Source organism: Homalodisca vitripennis, unplaced genomic scaffold (genome assembly GCF_021130785.1).
Source record: "Homalodisca vitripennis isolate AUS2020 unplaced genomic scaffold, UT_GWSS_2.1 ScUCBcl_949;HRSCAF=3940, whole genome shotgun sequence".
In the NCBI taxonomy this organism is placed as follows: domain Eukaryota; kingdom Metazoa; phylum Arthropoda; class Insecta; order Hemiptera; family Cicadellidae; genus Homalodisca; species Homalodisca vitripennis.
This window is the reverse complement of record NW_025777064.1, coordinates 14,742-37,228: the sequence shown is the minus strand read 5'-3', so window position 1 is coordinate 37,228 and position 22,487 is coordinate 14,742. Positions and strand designations below refer to the sequence as shown.

The 22,487-nt window shown below is 34.6% G+C and overlaps 1 protein-coding gene across 1 annotated transcript in view; it reads left to right on the top strand.

Moving 5' to 3' along the window:
• LOC124371114 (E3 ubiquitin-protein ligase MARCHF3-like) overlaps positions 1-22,487 on the top strand; it is a 29,211-nt gene that overhangs the window by 219 nt on the left and 6,505 nt on the right. The window contains 1 exon segment of the mRNA XM_046829428.1: positions 8,196-8,413. Coding sequence (XP_046685384.1) covers positions 8,196-8,413 — 218 coding nt within the window.

The following is a 22,487-nucleotide window of genomic DNA, read 5'->3' as shown; positions in this document are numbered from 1 at the left end:
ATTACCTGAACCTGATGGGACAAACCCTATTTCTAATAAGGTTGACCACCATTAAAAACTCTCTCTGGTTATTATTACAATTTTTAGAATGAGCAGTGTCATAATACACACAAGTACACTCTACAATGTTGTATATTTATAGCTTTAAATGTAACGGAAAGCAAGCTAATACCTAATGTTCATATAAATAAACTGTCTGACAACACAATAATGTGTAAAGCAATTGTTAACAGTAATAGTTTAATAACTTTCTCTTTTAAAAAAGGATGTCAATAACAACTGGATAACGAAAAATATAATTCTTATGATGTACTTTGTAGGCTATAATTAACTCAGAACATCAAGGCAATGCAGTTTTTCAAGAGTTTTTTTATAAGGCTTGTAATCTTGATTGACAAAAACAAAATACTTTCTCCTTTACAGTTTGGATTTTACAAAGGTAAATCATCAATTTATTCTTTCGTTCAAGCGCTATACAAGCTCTGGACTCAAAATTACTAGTTGTAGGTTTGTTTATCGATTTCTGAAAGATATTCAATTTTCTGAATCACAAAATCCTGTTAAGAAAGCTTGAAAGGATAGACATAAGAGGATATTCTTAGATTATTAGATCTTTACAAGTAGAAAAATCTGTTTAAAAAACATAGTACGTTCATGAGATTGGATGTTTGAGATGAGCTAAATCGTTTAACTCTATTATAGGCCTTTCTCAGTGATCCATGTTCAATCCCATTTTATTCATTAACAACCTACATTCAACAATTACCAACAGCAGTACTTGTGATTTCCTGTTTTCAGATGGTTCTACAGTTTTGATTTCTCCTAATATTCGTTAAAAGAAATAGAGGCTAAAAAAAATTATGTGAAAAGATAAACATCTTACAATCTCTGATTGTGCTGAAAATATAATCCTGCTCACAAAAGATTTGTAATTTCTTGCAGGAATCATTTGGTTGCAAACCACGACAAAATATTTATGTTACAATATGAGATAACAATTCAGGACAAGCCAGACTTCTTATCTCTACTTGTTGTAAACATTTTGGCAAGCCTATCTGCCAATGTAAAACATTTACGGGTTTAAATCAACAAACATCTGAAGTTTACCTTAATGATTTTGTCTGTAAAAGGATTTGGTCACTAACATTTGTTTTGTAACAATTATAAATTTCTAATAGGACTATCTAAATTTCTGGACGCTAATATTCTTGTAGGGTCCTAAATGTGAGCTCTAGAATTGATATTTAAATGTTTTAAAATATATAAATAAAATTTTAAAAATCTAAGAGTGGTTTTAAAAAAAAATTCTATAATCTTCCCGCAAATCAGTCTTTAGACAAAATAAGATGTAAACTTTCCCTCAATGTACATCCTAAAATATTTATATTTGTTCTCAGGAAGGTAAGTCTTTTTCATAGAAGTAGTGTAGGTTTAGTTTTTGTAACTATCTTAAAGTATGTTATCCTTTAGTGACTACATGTATTGTGACACAACTATGCAACCTATATTGCTTAAACCCTTTTCAATCCATGTATGCACATGTTAGATTCCAAGTATAGGATACGCTAAATTAACACATTGACTGCAGTGGACACACACTGATAGTATCCCCACTGTTCTAAAAGCGGTACAAGACTAATGTCGCAGTGTTTATACCAGTTAAACTAGGTATAAAATAACGCAAATGTATGTGATTACTTACATTTAATTTTATCCAGTTCTGGCTGTTGCAGTAGTAAGTAACTGGATATGCTGTTACGGTTATATTTGCACTTGTACTCTTGTCCTTAACACAGAGTACCTAATACTGTACCTTTTTTCTGTATGATATTTTTTTAAGTAACTCCAGCGTGTAATCCAGTATTTTACTGCATATTTCATATAAATATGGAGTTTCTTTTCTTTCACTGACCATCACCCTGTCTACCCAATCATGGCAAATAGAAAATTGCAAATGATTCTCTAGTTTAAGCATTGATTAATTGACTGCAGGATTAGCATTAATGGGGAATTTGTAAAGGTTAGCTGAAAATAAATTTTCAGACCTATAATTAACAGGGTTTAAACACCTAAACCATCAGTGAAATTAAATTTATGCAGTTCTGGATCACTTACAGAATTTTGTTTAGATTCATTTTGGCAAGGCCTAATCTTGTCATTTTGTAGACATATTGCTTCATCATTTAAATATTAATCTTCATTGTCAGATAAATGTTCACTCTCTCTCCTTTCTTTGCTATAACTGAAGACTGAAATGTCTATTTATTACTGACGGCATCAACAAAACTCTCAATATCACGGTCAATCAATCAAATTTTATATCTCATTTGATAGAGAACAGTATATTGAGACTGGCCATTCTGTTAATACTTAAAATTACCTTATAACAATAACTGCCAATAATATTGAACCATTGCTATTTTTAGCTTATAATATAATTTAATAGAAACTTGAATATAATTTAAAAATATAAATGGTACCATGGTGGTAAATTAAAATAAATGTTTTCAACATCAGAGATTAGAGTTTTAGTCATTGTCTGAAAAAATTCATTTATACAATAATAGGTTTTGTACATTAATCTTTGTTTAATTGTCTTAAGACAAGCTTGGTTCATTTCAAGATTGTTGATAAGTTTCAAAGTTTAAGTACATTGTATAGTAATTTTGACAACATCTCTTCTTGTATTATAAGTGTCCATCAGTTTTGTTGAAAACCAATTATCATTCTTAAAAAAAAATTACAAATTTCTATTATATACTGTCACGGCAAGGTTAAATATTTGCAGACTTAAAAGAGGTTTGTCAAGTAACAGATTGTCAGTGCTTTCATCTCTTACATGTAATTCCGACAACATGTTTGCAAATTAATGTAAAAAGCAGTCAGACATTGTTGAAATTAATTACAACTAAACAACTTACAGCTGATGTAGTGTTGTACTTCTGGATATCCAAGTAAAAGTGAATGCCCACATATTCTATCAGAAAGTTAAGCACTATATCAACCTGGGGGTCCCAAAAGGCTACATCGGGAGTTACAGAAGGGTAGTGGAATAAACAAAGCTACATTTTTGTTCATGAAAACTTACTGGTGTATCCTTGAGTCCGGGATGTTTGGTTTCCAGATGACGTAATATTTTCAATGGTTTCATTCATTCAGCACACAATACTTCACCACACACCACACACAGCGGCTTAATTCCAAGGGAAGTAAACCCAAATTTCAAATAACACTTGTATCTCCTGCATTTCTTTAGTTTGATTAGCCTCATTACTCACGCAAGCACTTCTTTTTAAAAATGTACCATTTCACCTTCACTTTAGTGCGTGCGGGGATAGCCTACATTATGAAAATCAGCTGATCCACTAAACCATCCATTCAGATCCCCTGCCCAAACTTCCTTCTTCCTTCTTGAACCTCTCTTTGATCATTTTCCAGAAGAGTAGAGTCCTCATCAAAGTGGAAATGAAACCCCAGCGATTCCTTGCTCTCCAGCATTTCCTTATATCTGAAAGAACCTGTCAGGGCCTTGGGTTCATTAGCGTACTTTGTAATCTTTGAAAGATCAATGTTTTAAAGTCATGGAGATCGAGAGAGCATTTTGGGCTATGATTTTAAAGTTGGTTTGTGTAAAGAGCAATGTCTTTAAACTTTCTGAAGTACAAGAATCAAGAAGTTTTTCGGATCAAGAAGTTTTTTGAATCAAGAAGATTTTACCCTGTGCTACAGTTTTTAGGTGATATTCAGATTTTTAAAGGATTGTAATTCGCTTCTAGATGAAAGTTCTTCGGCTACATATTGCTGTTACTCAAGAATTCATGATCAGTTGTCTGCTGTAATCCGAAAGGAAAACACTGCATTTATTTAATAATTACGCTTCCCAAGGGACTGCATGAGCAGCAGAGCGAATTATTTGCAAAACAATTAAAATTCGGTTTTCCATAAACTTGCAAAGCTATAGTTTTTTTCCTTGATAATTTTAAGATAGACTATGAGTATAATGGTGTTACCTCTTTAGTTTTGGTAATTTTATGATAGGCTATGGATATAATGGGGTACACATGTAAGTAAACACACCATTTGTACCCCATACACATATTTTAATTATAAAAAAACAGATACTAGCCGCTAATCAGACTTTTAGTTCTGAAAATGATAGACTTACAATCAACAGCAAATTTAAGTTACATTTTTGTCCGTAATTAGTACTTTATGTCATTAATCCTGTTAGCTCGATATTGATTTTTGCAGTTTAGCATATTATATTTTGGAATCTTAGTATCATAACTTAAATTTCCTTTTCACGTCAGGAGAGAGAAAATAATTTGGGAAAGGAGGTTTGCTAGACAGCTACAATATAACTTTTAAGAGTTACAGTATTTAATAAACTGATTAAAACTGCATTTGTTCATTTTAAAGTTACTACAGTATTTACAATTTTAAAGAGCTACAGCAGTTAAACTCTATAAAGGAGATACAGTATTTAAACTCTTTATATAAATCAAACTGAAAAGTAATGCACTTTTAGTTTAAGATCTACTGTATGTAAAATGTACAACTGACAACAATAAAGAAATTTTTCATTCATTTATTCACTTAAGTTTACTGTTGCAGCTATGAATAGTGATTTTTGAGTAGATATATTATTGAATAATGGTTTGCTTCTTTCAGTTTTGATATGGTAATTCTGATGACAAAATGTTTTTGGAACTACTATCACAGTCGGAAATAACAGCTGAGGGTGGTGTAAAGTCACAGTCCACCTTGTTAGAAAGAGTAATCGTGTTTGTGACAAATTAGCTGAAAATTAAGTATGAGTAATGTGATAGCAGACATGTACGAATTGTAGCATTGCATAATGCCTTGTGTAAACGACCTTGTACAGTACGACTTGTATGTTATCTCAGTTTTCCGTGTATGACTAGTATTTATCTGTGACTGTTAAGCACCTCGTCTGTGTTGACTACATCTGTCGACAACAGCTGTTGAATGACGCAACCCAACCCATAACAATACGCTTCTATTACTATCATAATATCACCAGCTTTCCATCTCTCACCCTCAAGTTGTTACCTTAACCTTAACACTGACATGAACTTTTTCATTAATTACCTGAGAGGATTTTTTTAATACTTGAAAACATTATGTTACATTTCCTTTAAAAATATGTTGCAAAAATATGTTTTTTAACGTACTTCTATTATATTAACATTTAATGAGAGAGATTTTCTCTTGGAAGTGATTAATATTTCACCCTTTGTCTATCCTTAAACATCTAACAATATTAAAAAAAAACATTCTACATAGTTTTTATGTTTAACGGGAACATATTTTGTATTTAGCAATATAATAAAGTTTCAATCCAAAACCACATTGACTAAATATTCAGTTTTATAAGGATCTGTTCTGGATTCTCTTTAGAACTTTTACAACCTGAAAAGATTGCCGTACTGTTTTTTTTTTTTATTTATGCACGAAAAACAATTTTTGTTATGTACGCAAATTATATTTTATGGTGTATAGTGAAACAATTAAAACTTGCCAACCTCCCATATAGTAATTTACAATTCAAATGATCAGTTCTTCAAATTAAACTTATTACGTTATAAAAACTAATAGAGTTTTACTAATCCCTTTATTCTTTGTTTGAAGTTTATTTTTGACCATGGAAGAATTGTGAAGGAAACAGGATTTTTCCGGACATTTGCCATTGTTCAGTGAAACAAAAAATCAGTAACACTATATTTCGAGATCTGCAATCTGATCTCTTCTTCAGGCAAATAACTAACTTAACACATAATTACAAAATAGTTTAAAATAAACAAATCATACCAGAGGCTGTGACACGCCTCCAATCACAACCACCATGTTGTGTGTCAACTTCACTAACTCTAAAAACATGCACTTAATAAAAAAACTAAACACAACAATAATTATTAAAACAGAACTACAGAATACAGGTTACAATACGTCTGCATTCGTTGACCAACCACCTACAACTGACCTGAGGCCAATAACCTCTCACAGGAAAATAAAAAAATGCACACCATTGTTGGTCCGAAGACTGTCATATGAATTGTGATGAAGCCAACATAATACATCGGGAGCCACATTTCTAAAGGAAATTAATAGAGGCAATGTACATTAAATTGGCAAACCAACCATCTGTCGAGATTAGGCCACTGTAGTTGCCAGCTCTACAAAATGAACTAAAAAGAAAACCAAAATTATCAAACAGATTAGTTATTTGTAATAAACCAATGCGGATTCAAAGTATGGTTTTAAGAAGTTCATCTAGCATGAACCAATAATAAAAAAAGGACCCATTCCTTTCCCCCCTTCCTCAAAAATTCTAAAATTTTGTAAAAAATGAAGTAGCGGTACCGCTTTTTCATATCAAACAACTATCTCTTCTGCATGGTACTTTCCCCTCAAGCATGAAAATTTCCAAAGTTATCCCTCTTCTCAAAAAAATCCAGTGAACACCACATAGAAAATTTTAGGCCAATATCTTTGATTCCAACTGAGTCCAAAATTTTTGAGAAAATTGTACTCTCTAGACTTTTCAAGCATCTTCAAATAAACAACCTTTTGACAGAGAAACAGCATGGTTTTATGAAGGGACGATCCACCATGACTACAATAGTAGATCTGTTTGAGCACATTGTTGACAATATCGAGGCTGGAAATAATATAGTGGGAGTGCAACTTGACTTGAGTAAGGCATTTGATTGTCTAAGCCATGACTTGATTATAAGAAAACTTTTTCATCTAGGAATCCAAAGAACAGCACTTTCATGGTTCTCAGCATTTCTTGAAGGAAGACACCAGGTTGTAGAAGTGACTCAGACCATAAAAAGAGTTACTACAATTTCAAGATCTGTGGTCCTGTCAATGGACCGTGGTGTACCGCAAGGATCTGTGTTGGGGCCTGTACTTTTTATATTATTTACTAATGATTTTCCTAAGGTTTTACATTCATTCAGTAATTTAGTCATGTATGCTGACGATTCTATGCTATTAACTGCCAATAGCTCAGTGGAAAATCTAGAAATAAATTCATAGATTGCTGTTAACATTGCTATGGACTACTGTAGAAACAATAACCTGGTTTTCAATTAATCAAAGACGAAACAAATTTCATTTGGGAACAAGAAGGATGACATTTCAGATCTACCAAATCTTCAATCTGTCAGCTCAACTAATTATCTTGGAATCATTGTTAATGACAAACTCCCTTGGCTAAATCATATTGATAACTTATGCCTTAAGCTTAGCTCAGCAATTTATGCCATAAAAAGGACGAAAGCTATAATCACGACAAAAGCCATAATAACAGCCTATCATGCTCTGTTTAAAAGCCATATGAGATATGGCTTAGTGGTTTGGAGTGGTTCAACTGAAAGAAATCTCCAACGAATCCTCATTCTTCAAAAAAAGGCTCTAAGAATCATGGCCGGCTTGGGATTTCGAGAGAGCTGTAGAGGGGTATTCAAAGAATGGAGGTTATCAACAGTAGTCAGCCTTTATATTGTAGAGTGTATTGTGATAGCTACAACTCATAATGTCCAACAGCACCAAGACATTCACTCTTACAGTACTAGGCATGCCAATAACTTTACTTTGCCAATCCACAAGTTAACTCTCTCTGAAACAAAACCAACCTATGCCAGCAAAATTCTTCAATAATCTCCCTGATGAACTGAAGAAAATGGAAGGAAGGAAGTTGAAGAAAAGCCTGCACTCCTGGTTACAAGAAAGACCCTTTTACTCAGTAAAAGAATTCTTGAATTGGAGAGCCGACTCGCAGAGAATGTGAAGACCTAGGCAGCTAATGACAAACAAACTTGGGAAAAATTTTAAGATGATATGTATTTGACACCATTTCCTTCTTGATGAGTGTGAAAAATTAAGAATTGTCTTCTTGTCTTGTCTATTAACCATGGAATATCCAAAGCTACTAAATGGATTTAAATAAAATTTATTTAAAAGTTTTCATACTTTCTACATTCCTTTTAATAAATAAACAATACATTTTAAACGGAACAATGGAAATTCATGTTATAACCATATAAATGTTTTTTTAATCCATAGATTGAATGTTAATTAAAGACACTATACCAATTAAGGACATAGGATACAGGTACTTATTATTTAGACATTTTACAGTGTGTGAATATGGTGTTACTTTACAGTGGCTGTTCAGCAGACAGAGTCGTGATGGACCACACGGGTTCTGTGGTGATGCTCTCTGTCTAATCCTGCTCACTCCCATTTGCCTAACCTCCGTGTACCTATGTGGCATGGGCTCCCTGGCTTACTTGCAGCGAGGGGCATGGGAAGGTGTTGGTCTTGCATTCCTCAGCCTCATAGTTCTCTTCACCTTCTTCCTCTGGGGTTTTACTACCGTCAGGTACGTTGGTAGTGCAGTAGTTGTAATATACAATACCATATGTTCCAATGATTGGAGGAATACAAAACTAATAAATCTTTAACTTTTAAAAAACAATTGTATCGAAGCAACATTGAAAATGCTTGAGATTGATACATGTTTTAACCACTGAACTGTCATTTCTGGATATGAATGGGTTTGTGAATGACTGGGGCACATGTTTCCAAAACTGCGTGATTACGTTACGCCTGTCAGCATTAAAATATTGAACTAAAGACTCTAGCAATATTTACCTGAACTAAAAGAAGTGGACTATTGTAATTTAGTGTCAGTGTACCATAAAATAACAAAGGAGAAATCACTGCCAACTTCTTCTCCCTCGGTTTATTGTAGAAATTCATACAGGACATTGTTTTTAGGCCTCAATATAAGTGTGTGCTATTGGCAGTATACAGAAATAAAATTAAAAACAATAGTGAAAACTGTTTATGTGATATTTTAAAATTAGAATTATTAACCCATTCAAGACATTGGACGGGCAGTTTCCGTCCTTCACTTCATGCGGCATAACGACTAAAGACCCGTCCGCTAGACACGACATCAACGTAGTTGAATATATTGCCGATAGATTGCAGAGGCATTCACATTTGCTGCATATTTTGTTCTCAATATTCTAGTTTATGTTTTTATTCTTCTTCTTTGCTGAAAATCATCTGATATTGTCTCAAATCATCTTGGCAAAACAGCTGTCTTTCGTTTGTAAACAGTCAAGATGGCGTCCATCTCCCGACCGGAATGATGTGTTCGTAAATTCTGATGATTTTGCGGCTTACGTTGCTAATGTTTTAGATGAAACTGGTGATGAGGAAAGTGACAGTGAACAAGATGACATGATACATGAAAATAATGAAATGTCTGATGGTACAAACGATGACAGCAGTGATAATGGATGTGACGATAACCCACCGGCTAGGCCTTGTGATTTTGCGTGGAGCGTTTGACCAAATACTGCTAGTGCAATGTGTTTTACCGGCAATCATGGAATAAATCCTATCATTTCGTGGCAGTGAGAAGAAAACTGCACTGAATCAGATGTGTTCAATCACTTCTGTGACGAAACCTTTTGGGGTCAGGTAACCCTTTGGTAGGCCTCCCGCTTGTGGAGAATCACCACTGCGCCTTCAAGGAAAGTTTTGGGGGCATTTTATTGAAAAGATATCTCCAACCACCAAAGCCAGGCCCTCAAGAAAATGTAAAGTTTGTGCCTCACAGGGAAAAAGAAGTGAAACAGTGTACCAATGTAAAAAGTGTCATGTTCCACTTCATCTGGAAACATGTTTTGAGGTGTTTTACACCCCAACCAACTTCTAAAGAAGTATAATAAAAATTTGTAAATATATGTATATGTAAAAAACTAACAGTTTGTGTTCATACAATAACAAGGAATAACTAGGGTAAATTTATAATATTCATAGCATGTTATACAGTAAGTGTTATGCAAAGTGCACCTCTTCTTACACGAAAGCATGGAAAATATCCAGTTCTGTAGTCCAAAAATTATAGTAATTTATTCAGTCACGAATGGGTTAAATTTGATCTTAAAATGTATTTGTCCACCAAACAGATATAAGTTGAAATTTTATGCTTATTCCACTAGTTGTATTAACATAAATAAGTTCCACTAGTTGCTTAATAATGTAGGTTACTATGATAACAGACATGTGATAATACTCAAGGATGTAATTTGGTTGATATGCACCCATCATATAACAATAATATGAAGTTAGGCACAAGTATTCATCAAACCAATTATCGTAATGTCTTAGGCATTTAGCTTGGGAAATTTCAACAAGCCAAACAATCTATGAGGTAGGTCCAGAAAGTAAGTTCCGTTTGGGAATAAAATTAAAGTCTGTAGAGATACAAAAAATTATTTATTGCACAAATTTCTACAACTCTTTAACAATTTTTCCACATAACCGCTGAAATTTTGCAGGTATTTGTTATAGCGCAGCACGAGTTTTTGTATACCTGCTTCATAGAAGTTTTCCGCCTGTGTCTTCAACCAGTTGGAAACATTTTCTGTCAGCTCTTCGTCATTGTTGAAGTGTTAACCACCAAGGAACGACTTGAGTTGTAAGAACAGATGAAAGTCGCTAGGAGCGAAGTCAGGGCTGTACAGAGGATAGTCAAACACGTACCAGCCAAATCCTTGTTGGAGGTGTTTCGTCACATTTGCGGTGTGTGGTCGTGCGTTGTCGTGAAGAAAAAAAAAACACCTTTGGACAGCAATCAGCGCTTATTTTGTATTGAATTTCAGTTTTTTCGGTAACAATTTCATAAATAAGTGATTTATTACAATTTTTTAATTTTTCATGATCGGGAAACAAGGTAAAATCAACCATGGGATAAAAAGTTACCAAGACCGGAGTAAATTAAAATGACCATAAATATAAAGTTATGGGCATATTTTCTTGATTGTGGCAACAAGGTAAACTCAACATTGACGTCGGAGTTATAATTCACTTGAACTAGAAGTGCTGATCTACAAAACTTAGTAAATTGCATGGGAAGCCACGGGCAACTGCTAGTTAGTCTAGTTAGTTATTTTTGGAAATTTCTTAAAAGCTTCTCAAGTGCTAATAACAGCACAACCATTTTTACTTCTAGCATGACTCCATATATATGGTTAATAACACAGTTATATTTATGTTAAAATCTTAATTTGAAACAGGATTTTTCCGGACATTTGCATTCGTTCAGTGATACAATAAATCAATAACACTACGTTTCGAGATCTGCAATCTTACCTCTTCTTTAAATAAATAACTATAACCTAACACATAATTACAAACTAGGTTGTTGCAGGCAGACTAAAGTCCCGACTGCCGAAGACAGTTGGCATTCCTCCTGGCCATAGCGTGAATGGCAATATCCAAGGGGGCAAGGTTGAGGTAATAGTCAAGGCAATCCTTTGGATGCCAGCCAAACCAGCTACAGCCATCTTGGCCTCCATTTTTGGCCACCAGGCAACAGCTCCAAACATTAGTGCAGGTGTGACCACGGAGTCATAAAGCCATTACAAAAGCCTCGGCCTGAGTTCCCATAACTGACCTATCACATGTCTGCATTGCATTAAAGATTAATTCCCTCTGGCAATAATCCTTTCCAGATGGAGTCCCAAGTTTAGGACCCTATCAAAGATCAGGCTCAGGTACTTAACCTCGAACTTTAACTCAATGGAAGGGCCTCTCAGTAAGAATGGACCAATACCCTCCAACTGACGCCTCCTAGTAAATGCAAACAAAGAAGCCTCAATGGTGTTGACACTAAGGCCCATCCAATCACACACCAGTTCTCCACCATTTTCAAAGCAGCATTGGTCAGTTCCGTGACTTGTGACTCACAAGAATCACAATGTTATCTGCGTACTCCTGTGCAAAGACACGAGTAGGTCATTCTCAGCTAGGTTTCACAGGAGAGGAGAAAGGACGCCACCCTAGGGAAAGCCCCTCATAGTCCTTGTACTGACACTTACTCCCATAAAAGTGGTAGTAACCACCCTGTCTGTGATTAAGGCTTATCCAGTTATTTGACCATCAATACCAGGTTCTGAGACCACAATGACAATCGCCTGAATGCCTATATTGTCTAAAGCTCCTTCGATGTTCAGAAAGACACCTATGGCTACTTCTTTTGCTGTCAGCATCTTCTCATTCTTGCATACTAGTTGATGGAGTGCTGAGTCGCATGATCTTCCTGGAGTTTAGGCATGCTGATTTGGATGAAGAGGTGGCTCCAAGAGAGATCCCTCCCAAACAACTTAGCAACCATTTTCTTTATGGTTTTGAGAAGAAAGGAGGACAGACATGTTGGCCTAAAGGACTTAGGTCGATCCAGTCTATTCCTCCCCTGCTTCAGTATAAATACTACTCTGGATACCCTCCAGTACAGTAGAATGAACCTGAGGGCCACAGAGGTCCTGAACAATCTGCACAGCTGAGGAAGGAGAATATCCAACCCCCGCTGCAAGCCAACCGGTCTCACTATGTCTCCCCCAGGAGCTTTATATGGACTAAAAGGGTTAATTCCCCACTCCTTCCTTTCTGAAGGTTATCACAACGACACGCCAAACTCCATTGTGAGTGAGTGGCAAGCCTCGTAAGTCTTTCTACAGCTGAGTGATTGATCCTTGTCATATATACGATACAGTCCGGAAAGTGTGTTCCCATCATAATGCTTAGAACTCCCTCCGGTTCACTAATATATATATATATATATATATATATATACGTATAACAAGCCAGACTAATGAATGCAGTTTACAGGAAGGTCATAGTATTCATAGAAATATACTGTACATTTTTGTAAAAAATGGAGCTAAGTGTTATGTCTCAAATTTAAAAAAAATTCTAGTTAAATTTTACTATATAAGATTAAGGCTTATGTAACAGAGTTTAATGATTAAAGAGGGGGTAAAGCTATGTTTTAACACGGAGTTTGACAGAAAAGAACAAAAACCAAATCTCTCTTTTAATATCTCTATATTTATGTTAATAGGAAGTTAAGTATTCTTCTCAACCTATCCTAAAAAAAATCTCCTGTTGATACGTGAGTTTTACAAGTTAAAAAATTGTTAAAATAAATATTTGTAAATCTTAAGATATGTGATATTTATATAATAAACATACCATTGGTTTGTTATTTATTAAATTAGTAACATTATAGTATATGACTTTTAATACATACAAAGGTATGCAAAAAACAAATAACTCACCAGCTCAAGTTAAACTAAAGTTAAACATCACTGTTGTTTTCGCAGAATGATAAGAAGATAACAATATACAACCAGGTCACACTTGGAATAAATATGGCATTCATTGCCATTGCACTATGTGTATGTTATTTGAAATCAATGCAATATTTTGAAACCAGCTTTTGCTTCTATGTTTTCCTCTCTGGAGTATTTGCTCTAATTGAAATTGCTGATACCACTTGATTAAATCCTAATATAAATTTTAGATGGGAACATATATTATTTTATAATAGGTCATATATACTTTAGCATATAACTAATCAATACAAAATGCCATTTGACAAAATTATTCCTTTCGACAGCAGATTGTGGCATGTTGCTTGCCTGGGTTATAAGATGAGCCACAATCATGATTTATAAATTCAATAATTACTGAGAAGATTTAGAAGAAAATTATTTTTTTTAAATAGTGGTTATGAGGAATGATTTTTAACTGGTAATGCACATGCATAAACCTGTTTATGGAAAATAGGGTTAATTCTGGAAAATTGAAGACTTTGTATATGCTGTTCTAAAAGTACTCAAACAATAACTTAAATTTTTACAAAACAAAGGAAATTATATGTGGCCTACTTAGGTCTTTTTCCTCTTTAGACAAGTATGCCCTCTGGTTGTTAATTCTGTTTAAGTTACTGATATATTATGCAATAGAACGATCAAAAAGAGGAGGGACATTGGCTCATTAATGGGCATACAGAGAAGTTGATAAAAATTTACTATGATTGTCTGACACATATTAACTTCCAAAACAAATATATTGTTTATACAGTGTGTGGATCAACCTTTCAAAATATTTTGGCTATCATTTAGTGCTGGCCTATTCGCCAATCCAGTTTTTCTATTATTGATCCTTATAAAGGCTATTCGCAATAGTCAATATAGTTTACATAATTGGGACCACTCAGAATATTGGCCTACTCATTATAATGAACTGTTCAATTAAAACCAAAGACTGTTACCGAATACGAAAAAGATCACACTTGAAACATGTGGACTCATTGCAGATTGAATTATTTGATTGCATGCAGTCTAAGGTATAAATTATTTATGTCTCAGCAAGGTTAAATATACTAACTGGAGGACATACAGATATTCCCTTGCAGAAAAGTCATTAGTGATTGATCCCTATCAAAAAATTCCAATGAAACTGGAAAAGTTAGCTCAAATGGTAGAAAATTTAATAAAGACTAGTAGACCCGTGTTGCTCCGCAGCGTTACTCAATATTGTAATTAGTGGGGTATGGGGGGCGCTATCGTAATTGTTAAAGGAGAAAATAGTATATAAGGGATAACATACTTAGTCAAGAAATCCGTTCTCATATTTTTAATGCCGCATGAAAAATCATATATCATACAACATTTTAATTAGTTGACATGTACTTCCAACCTCGTTAACAAAACAGATTATCTAGTTTCACAATACTTCTTTCCAAACGACATTGGATGTGAGCTGACCTTGAGGTTTAATTTCTACCGTAACGTTTTTGATCGATTTCTCATGCGATAGGGCCACATACAACTGACCATGACTGAACATTGGTTCAGTAAAGTAAACTATGACTTGGTCAATTGTTTTGTCCGTATAATAAGTATTTACAATTATGTAAGTTCTGGATGAACCTGGAAGGAGGTCTGAAACCCGTTTATTGATCTCATTGCAGTGCTCATTCTTAGGTGCCAGAATTGCATTGCTTGAAATGTAGGAAGCATCAAGAGAGAATGATGAATTTTGACCATATATGTCACTGACAATCGCTGAGTCTGAAATCAAGGACAAAGGCAACCCCACTAAACCGTCATCATTGGAAGGATATTGACCATTACTGATTTTGAGCAGGAAATTAGCAAATTCACATTCATCGGCGTTAACCCTCATATTTTTGGTAAGTTTAAGAACTTTGAAAAGAGACCATAGAGTTTAAAATTTAATTGAGTTTTTTCTGTATAGTAGCAACTCTAAATGCTTGAGGTACAACTGGCAATACTTGCCGGAAATCTCCTCCTAAGATGATGATTTTCCCACAAAATGGTACATCATTATCCATTATATCTTTCAATAGTCGATTAATAAACATTAAAGCATGTTTGCGGGCATTTTGTGCCACATCCCAGATGATCAACTTTGCAGAACGAATTAAGGTGGCTTCTTTACTATTCACTTTTAAACTGGATACAGAATGTTCATCTAAATTTAGTGGTAATTTGAATTGGCTGTGTACTTTTTTTTAAATCTTTCATACAATTCCCTTCTTGTATGCAAACACGGGAAGGATTGAGATGACCACAGCGTCCATGTACTATATGAGCTTTTACTAATTCATAGAGTTCTTTATTTGAAGGGTTGGGAATTTCAGCAAATACAACTTTGTCAATGTCTTCTAAACTTAAAATTATCTTCCAATGTTAAAAGCAGGTGAATGTGGAGCAGTCCACATTTTTGAAATTCCGCAGTGTACAAAAACACTTTTAATTTTCCAAAGATTTCTACTTTACAAATTAGTCGTATCAATTCTTCCTCACATCTTTAGCATGAAAAATTCATACCACAATGTCTGGCCTATTATTTGGTGTCTCCCAAGAATGAATACTATCAGTTATTTCAGACCATTTAAGATTTCAAGTAAATGTTATGAAGATGTGTGGCTTTCCAAACTTTCTCACTAATGCCATAGCATCTTGGTAATTCTGTATCATATTTCTTGGACTCACAATAAAAGATGAAGGCAGAACTACAATCCTACCTACTCTCAATTTTTCATGCTCAGTCCTCACATGTAAAGCATCCGTTAAGCCTATACGCAATGTGTGTTTCTATACGCAATTTAGTTTGTTCCCTGTACTTCAGTCTATCTCCTTCAGTAGGGCAGTAATAGTCCACAAAAAGTTGCCGAGTAAGTTTTCCAGCATTTATTACTGGACTGTAGAAAAAGTCACCTGCAGGACTATTTTCTCAATACTGCAATTCAATAGAAAACATATTCTCACATAGTAAAAGTCTTTCATATTTTAGTTTGACACACCTTGAATTCCCATATCTATGTGCCAACCATTTTCACCACATGGCCAAATAATAGCGTATCACAAAGGATCATAATGCTTACTCTTACTAAATAATCTATCTTTTATAAAACACCTGCTCTTTCATAAACAGTTATATGTCTATGAGAAGGAGGTGCTCCATCAGCTGTTTCAAACATTGTAGCAATCCAGAAGTAGTAGGTTCATTATAACGCCACTGATCTGCAGGAGAATAATCAATCTTTAACTGCTTTTTTCACCTTATCATAAGTGTTGAAGCACTTACCGCTTTAGAAGGAAAACTTTTTTAGGTAACGAAACAAGTGAAAGTCACTTACACCATGTTCGGGCTGTACAGGGGGAAGGGAGAAGGGGTCTATCTGTTCACAACCAATCGATCTGATGAGATTTTGGGTTTAGATAGTAGAGTGGTGTCTGGCATTGTCATGAAACTAGAGGACTCTAGATGTCAATAGGACACATCGTTTATTCTGTATTGCACGTCAAAGATTAGGCAGAGTATCGCAATAAGTGGTTGCATTTATTGTTCTTGATGTAGGACCAAAATCTCAAGAGAACAATCCATTCTTCTCATTTTCTGTTTCTTAGTAAGTAGCCAAAGTGAGCACAATCTGCGAAGTTTCAAATTTTCAGAGATAATTTAGTGCAATGTTGTTTTACTTACGGTCGGAAATTCCAATGATAATCATTAAATGTTAAATCTCTGATCTTCACAAATCTTTTCATCAATGATACATAACAAATCTTCCATGATCACTGATGGCCGGCATGATTGTTGTCCATCATGGATATTTTCCTGTCCATCCTTGAAAGCTCACACCCATTTCCGCACTTTGCTGTTATTCATAATATTAGGGGTATACACTTAACTTACCTTTCAATGAATATCAGCGGCTGGAACAACCCTTGCTGTAAAAAACCGGATAACTGATCGTATTTCGCAGTTGGCAGGTTGATCAATTGTTTTCAAAACATTAAATTCGCACAGAAAACAGCACTCTACATTGATTTCACTGCAAATGGCATAATTTCGTATCGAAGCATGCTAGGAGTTGGCTCATTGCGATGTTCGCCCATCGCTGGAATAGTTACCATGAATGAACCTTACTTTCCAGATGAGCCTTAAAAGCAACTGGTGTCATTTTGAGAGTCTGTGAATTAACCCATCTAACATAAGTATATAACAAATCTTCACCAGAAAAAGGAAACTTCAGTTACCTCAACCTTTTTTTTATTTTGAAGGAGAAGCCGATTCCCTTTTAAGTCTTACTCTGTCCGTCCTCATGGGCCACTAGCCTGTGCGATGACCAAAGAGAATAAAGGGGAGAGTTGATACAGTACAAGGTCGATGGTACTGATAAAAAGTGCAACGGTCACAGACAGGATTTGAACCAACGCTATCTCTAACTCAGACTCAAAGTCCAACGACTCAGACCGCTCGGCCATCGGCACTCCCAAGCACCTGTTCTGTAAGGTCCTAGAATAATATATTCCAACATGGCTAAGAATCTAGGACTTATTATATTCAATAAGCTAACATGGAATCCACAAATGGAAAATATTATATCCAAAGCAACAATAGCTCTTGGTGGTTGTAAAAAACTCTTTGGATATAAATTGGGACTAAATTTGAAAATGATATTTTGGATCTGGAAGCTATAACAAAACAAATGGTTACATATAAAGGTTTTGTGTGGTGGAAAATAGAAAAAACACATCAGGGAAGAGGCTACAGTGTCTTCAGAAGCTAGCAAGTGTTAGTATTACTGGATCAATGAGCTGCTGTCCAACTGTGGCACTTGAACCATTACTAGGATACACTCTATTGGGACAGGAGATTATAGAGGCAGTCACATTAAGTGCAATGAAGATTTGTACCAAAGGTGTTCTGTAGTTTTGTAGTAATGGTTTATTCCTGGACTCAGGGGCAGAGTTTGATGTATACGGGCCAGATGCCAGATTGGCAGTGGCCTTAGGAAAATGTGCCATGGTGCTCCAAGCAGAAGTCATGGCAATTGAAGAAATAACAAAGAAGGCTCACATAGGGTAAACCTAAAGGTGCAGATTATTTTAATACTATATCAGACAGTCATGAAACTCTAATAGTGCTTTACGTCTCTGCTTTTTGACTCAGAGGTGCTATGGGAGTGCAAGAATGTTCTGATGGAACTAGCAAAGAGGAATAAAGTTTGTCCTGGGTTGGGTGCCGGGTTATCAAAGCATTTTAGGGAATGAAACAGGAGACACTCTGGGCAAGATCGGCTCTGAAAGCCTTTTGGTAGGGTCCAAACCAGGCTGTGGATTAGCCATCTCCTACAGTAAGGCTCTTTTAAATGCCTGAGAAAAGAGGATCTGATTCGAGACATAGAGAAGGTCTCAGTACTCAGAACATCAGAAATGTTTATCTCTTCATATGCTTACGGTTGGACTACTCTCTTAGATCTGAGCAAGTACTCTAATAGGGCATAGCTGTCCTCGGAAATATCTAATGAATGATTGCTTAACCCAAACTGATGAATGCAGATCTTGTTGAGACATACGAAATGAAATGAAATATTTCTTTATTTGAGGCAAAATTAGGGCCTTTCTTACATTTAACCTCATATACAAACTAGAACAAAATATTTTTATTTTTAAATAAAAATAAAACTAAATATTGTATTGTAAACATTTTCAATATGAACAAAAAGTACAACTTTATTTAAGAATATAAAATAAGAAATGTATAACGATAAAAAGGTATATAAACATATAATCACATACTCACACGCAAAATAATAACATGTACTTGTATATAATGAATATAAGAAACAACTCACACATCTCACACTCTCTACTCATGCCAGTGCAACCACAGCGAAGAGACCTATGCCGACCCCGTCCCAACCATCCACCCCAGATAGTGCTCTCTCAGCGACGCCACGAACCGAGGACAACTCTCCAAGGATGTTATAATACGAGGAAGGGAATTCCACAGACGACATGCCGTTACTACAAAAGACTTGTCATATACAGTAGTTCTGTGCAACGGCATGCAGAGCACAGACGAACCAGAGCAAATTCTATCCACACCACTTTGAGAGACGAATTGGAAATCGTTTAAGAAATAATTTGGAAAGCCAGAATTTAAAATTGAATGGACCAATGTTAAGATTTTTATTGATCTGAGGTCATTCAACTTCAAAATCTTTGAATTAATATAATAGGGTGTTATATGCTCATCTCTCCTGAGATCAAATGCATATCTCATACAATAATTTTGGGTTCTCTGGAGTTTTTCACCCGAAGCCACAGTCATGTCGTTCATCACACTGCATTATGAGTATTTTAACCAACAACAGTTTTATGTGAAGAGGCAAAAACCTCTGCAGTTTTTTCAGTGAATGCATTGATGCAAAAACTTTCTTACAGGTCTCTGTCACTGCATCAGTCCAGCTAAGAGTACAGTTTATTGTCAGCCCTAAGTTCCTAACTTTATCGTAATAAGGTAGTACAGTTCAGAATCAGAATCATTTTTATTGCCATTTTTCTTTACAGAATTGACAAAGTCAGTCATAAAAACAATACATATTACAATAATGTACAGTTAAAAAACAAAAAAACAACACAGTAAAATATACTGGCCTACAAAAGTATGGACATTTCATATGATGGGATAAACGCTAAGCATTAATAGCTACCTCTGAATTCAGAAACTCGTTTACAGAATAGAAGGCCTGAGTGATGAGCCATTTGGAAATTTTTGATTTAAAAGTTTGTAAATCTAACACCCTCAACATTTCGGGAAGCTTGTTAAAGAGCTTGATTTGCAAATATTTGACTCTTGCTGTATTTGGTTAATCTCATTGTAGGCAAAACTAAGTCATTAGCATGTCGTGTGTGATAATTATGTATATTGTTAAAACTTGTAAAATCTTCTACGTTTTCTCGTACATGAATTAAATTTTGAAAAATAAAAATGCATGGAAGAGTCATTATATTATTGTTAATAAAATATGATTTACAGCTATCCCTATAACCTAGACAAAACATAATTCTTATAGCTCTTTTCTGCCACAGGAAAACTCTTTCTGCACCTACACTATTACCCCATAAAATGTTAGCATACAACAAATGAGAATGAAAAAAAACTAAAGTAAGCAATTTTAAGTAACTTATTACTAACACAGCTCTTTAGTTTACGTAGTAAAAAACAAACTCTTGACAACTTTGAAATTACATTATTTGTATGCTCATGCCAGATAAGCTTAGAATCTAAAGTTATCCCTAAGAGCTTCACCGGTTTCAATATAGAGTCTTGCATTTCAATACTTCTTAGAGAGAATAGTATGTTTTCAGTTTTATTATCATTCATTTTTAAGAGATTAGACTCAAACCACATAGAAGCTGTATTGATTACTCTATTAGTGTTACTAAGAACATCATGTACACAGTTGCCCTTTACTATTATAGATGTATCATCCGCGTACAATACGGTATTACAGTTCAAATTGATTGGTAAGTCATTGACATACAAAATAAATAAGAGGGGGCCAAGGACAGAGCCCTGAGGGACCCCAGCAAGGACTTCTTTTACAGACGAATCTTGACCACCAACACTGACCATATGTAGTCTACCACACAAATAAGTTCTGAAGAACTGTAAGGTATCATTACATATTCCATAATACTGCAATTTATTTAATAAAATATCATGAGAGATACTGTCGAAAGCCTTGCTGAGGTCCAACAGGGTCAATCCCAAGTACTCATGATCCTCAAAACTTGTCAATATCTGAGACACAACATTGTCTAATGCCTTAACTGTTGAGTAGCCCGGCCTAAACCCAAATTGGCTATTTGATAAGATTTGATTTACATCTAGGAAATCCATGAGCTGATTTTTAACACAAGTCTCTAATATTTTAGAAAAAACCGAAACAATCGTTATTGTTCTATAATTATCTACACAGGATCTATCGCCCTTTTTAAACAAGGGGATACTTTTTGAAAGTTTTAAAACAATTTGGAAAACGTGAGGAAGACAAACTAAGATTAATTACATAAGTCAAGGGCTTGATTATAAGAGGAGCAATGAATTTCACTATTTTATTGGATAAGCCATATATATCCTCACACTTAGATGGCTTTAAAGATTTAACTATGGCACATATTTGTTTCTCGTCTATTTCTTTAAAAATAAAACTGACCTGTGAACTTTTAGCATTAGCAAGGTAAACACTGTGTCTTAAACTATTATTATTGTTGGTCTGATACTTACTAAGTATTTCCTTACCAATATTAATGTAGTGGTCGTTAAATTTATCTGGAGCTATCTGTGGCAGATTATCATCAGTACTAAAATGATTTCCTGCTTCCAATTTTATAACCTTCCAGGCAGCTAAGCACTTATTATTGGCTTCATTGATAAATGTATCATTACACCTTATTTTGGCTTCTTTAATTCTTTCTCTGTACATTTTCTTTTGCAAGTTATAGCAGTTCCTTAAAGCTACATTGTCCCTATAAGCTGGTATTTTCAACATATCCCCCAAGGTATTAACAATATTTCTCATGTTATGGAGAGACTCATCAAACCATTTGGAGTTACCAGTTTTCTTTTTATTTTGTAAATTAACAGACTTTTGAATCATTGGACAAAAGTAATTGTATAAACACATAAGATTATTTATAAAGTATTCAAAAGCAGCATTAGTGTCTGTAATTTCAAACAGACTATACCAATCAAACTGAGATAATTGTTCAGCAAATGAGTTTACATTATTTTCCTTTACTCTTCGAAAGGAGATCTGTTTCACCATAGGGGTTACAGATGGGACACAGAAATTAAACAGAATCATCTCATGGTCCGAAATCTGGTAATTCCACAGACAGCACCTAAAACAGTTTTTATCTAGATTTGTAACAATATTATCAATAATATTATTATACCTAGTTGGAGTGTCATTGACATGATATAAATTAAAAGATTTAAGTAAGTTAATGAGCATAACTGTATTAACATCATTAACTTTTGAAAAATCTATATTAAAATCTGCTCCCAGAACAATCTTACTCTTGGGTTTCCTATTACAAATAAAATGTAGTAAATATTCAAGATAAGTAAAAAATATGTTACTATTACTATCTGGTGTTCTATACAAGGAGATAAATATTACATTAAAAGTATTTACATATATACAAGCAGCTTCCAGAAGTCTGGGGCAGGTTAGATGTGAGACGTCAATTATTTCAAATTTA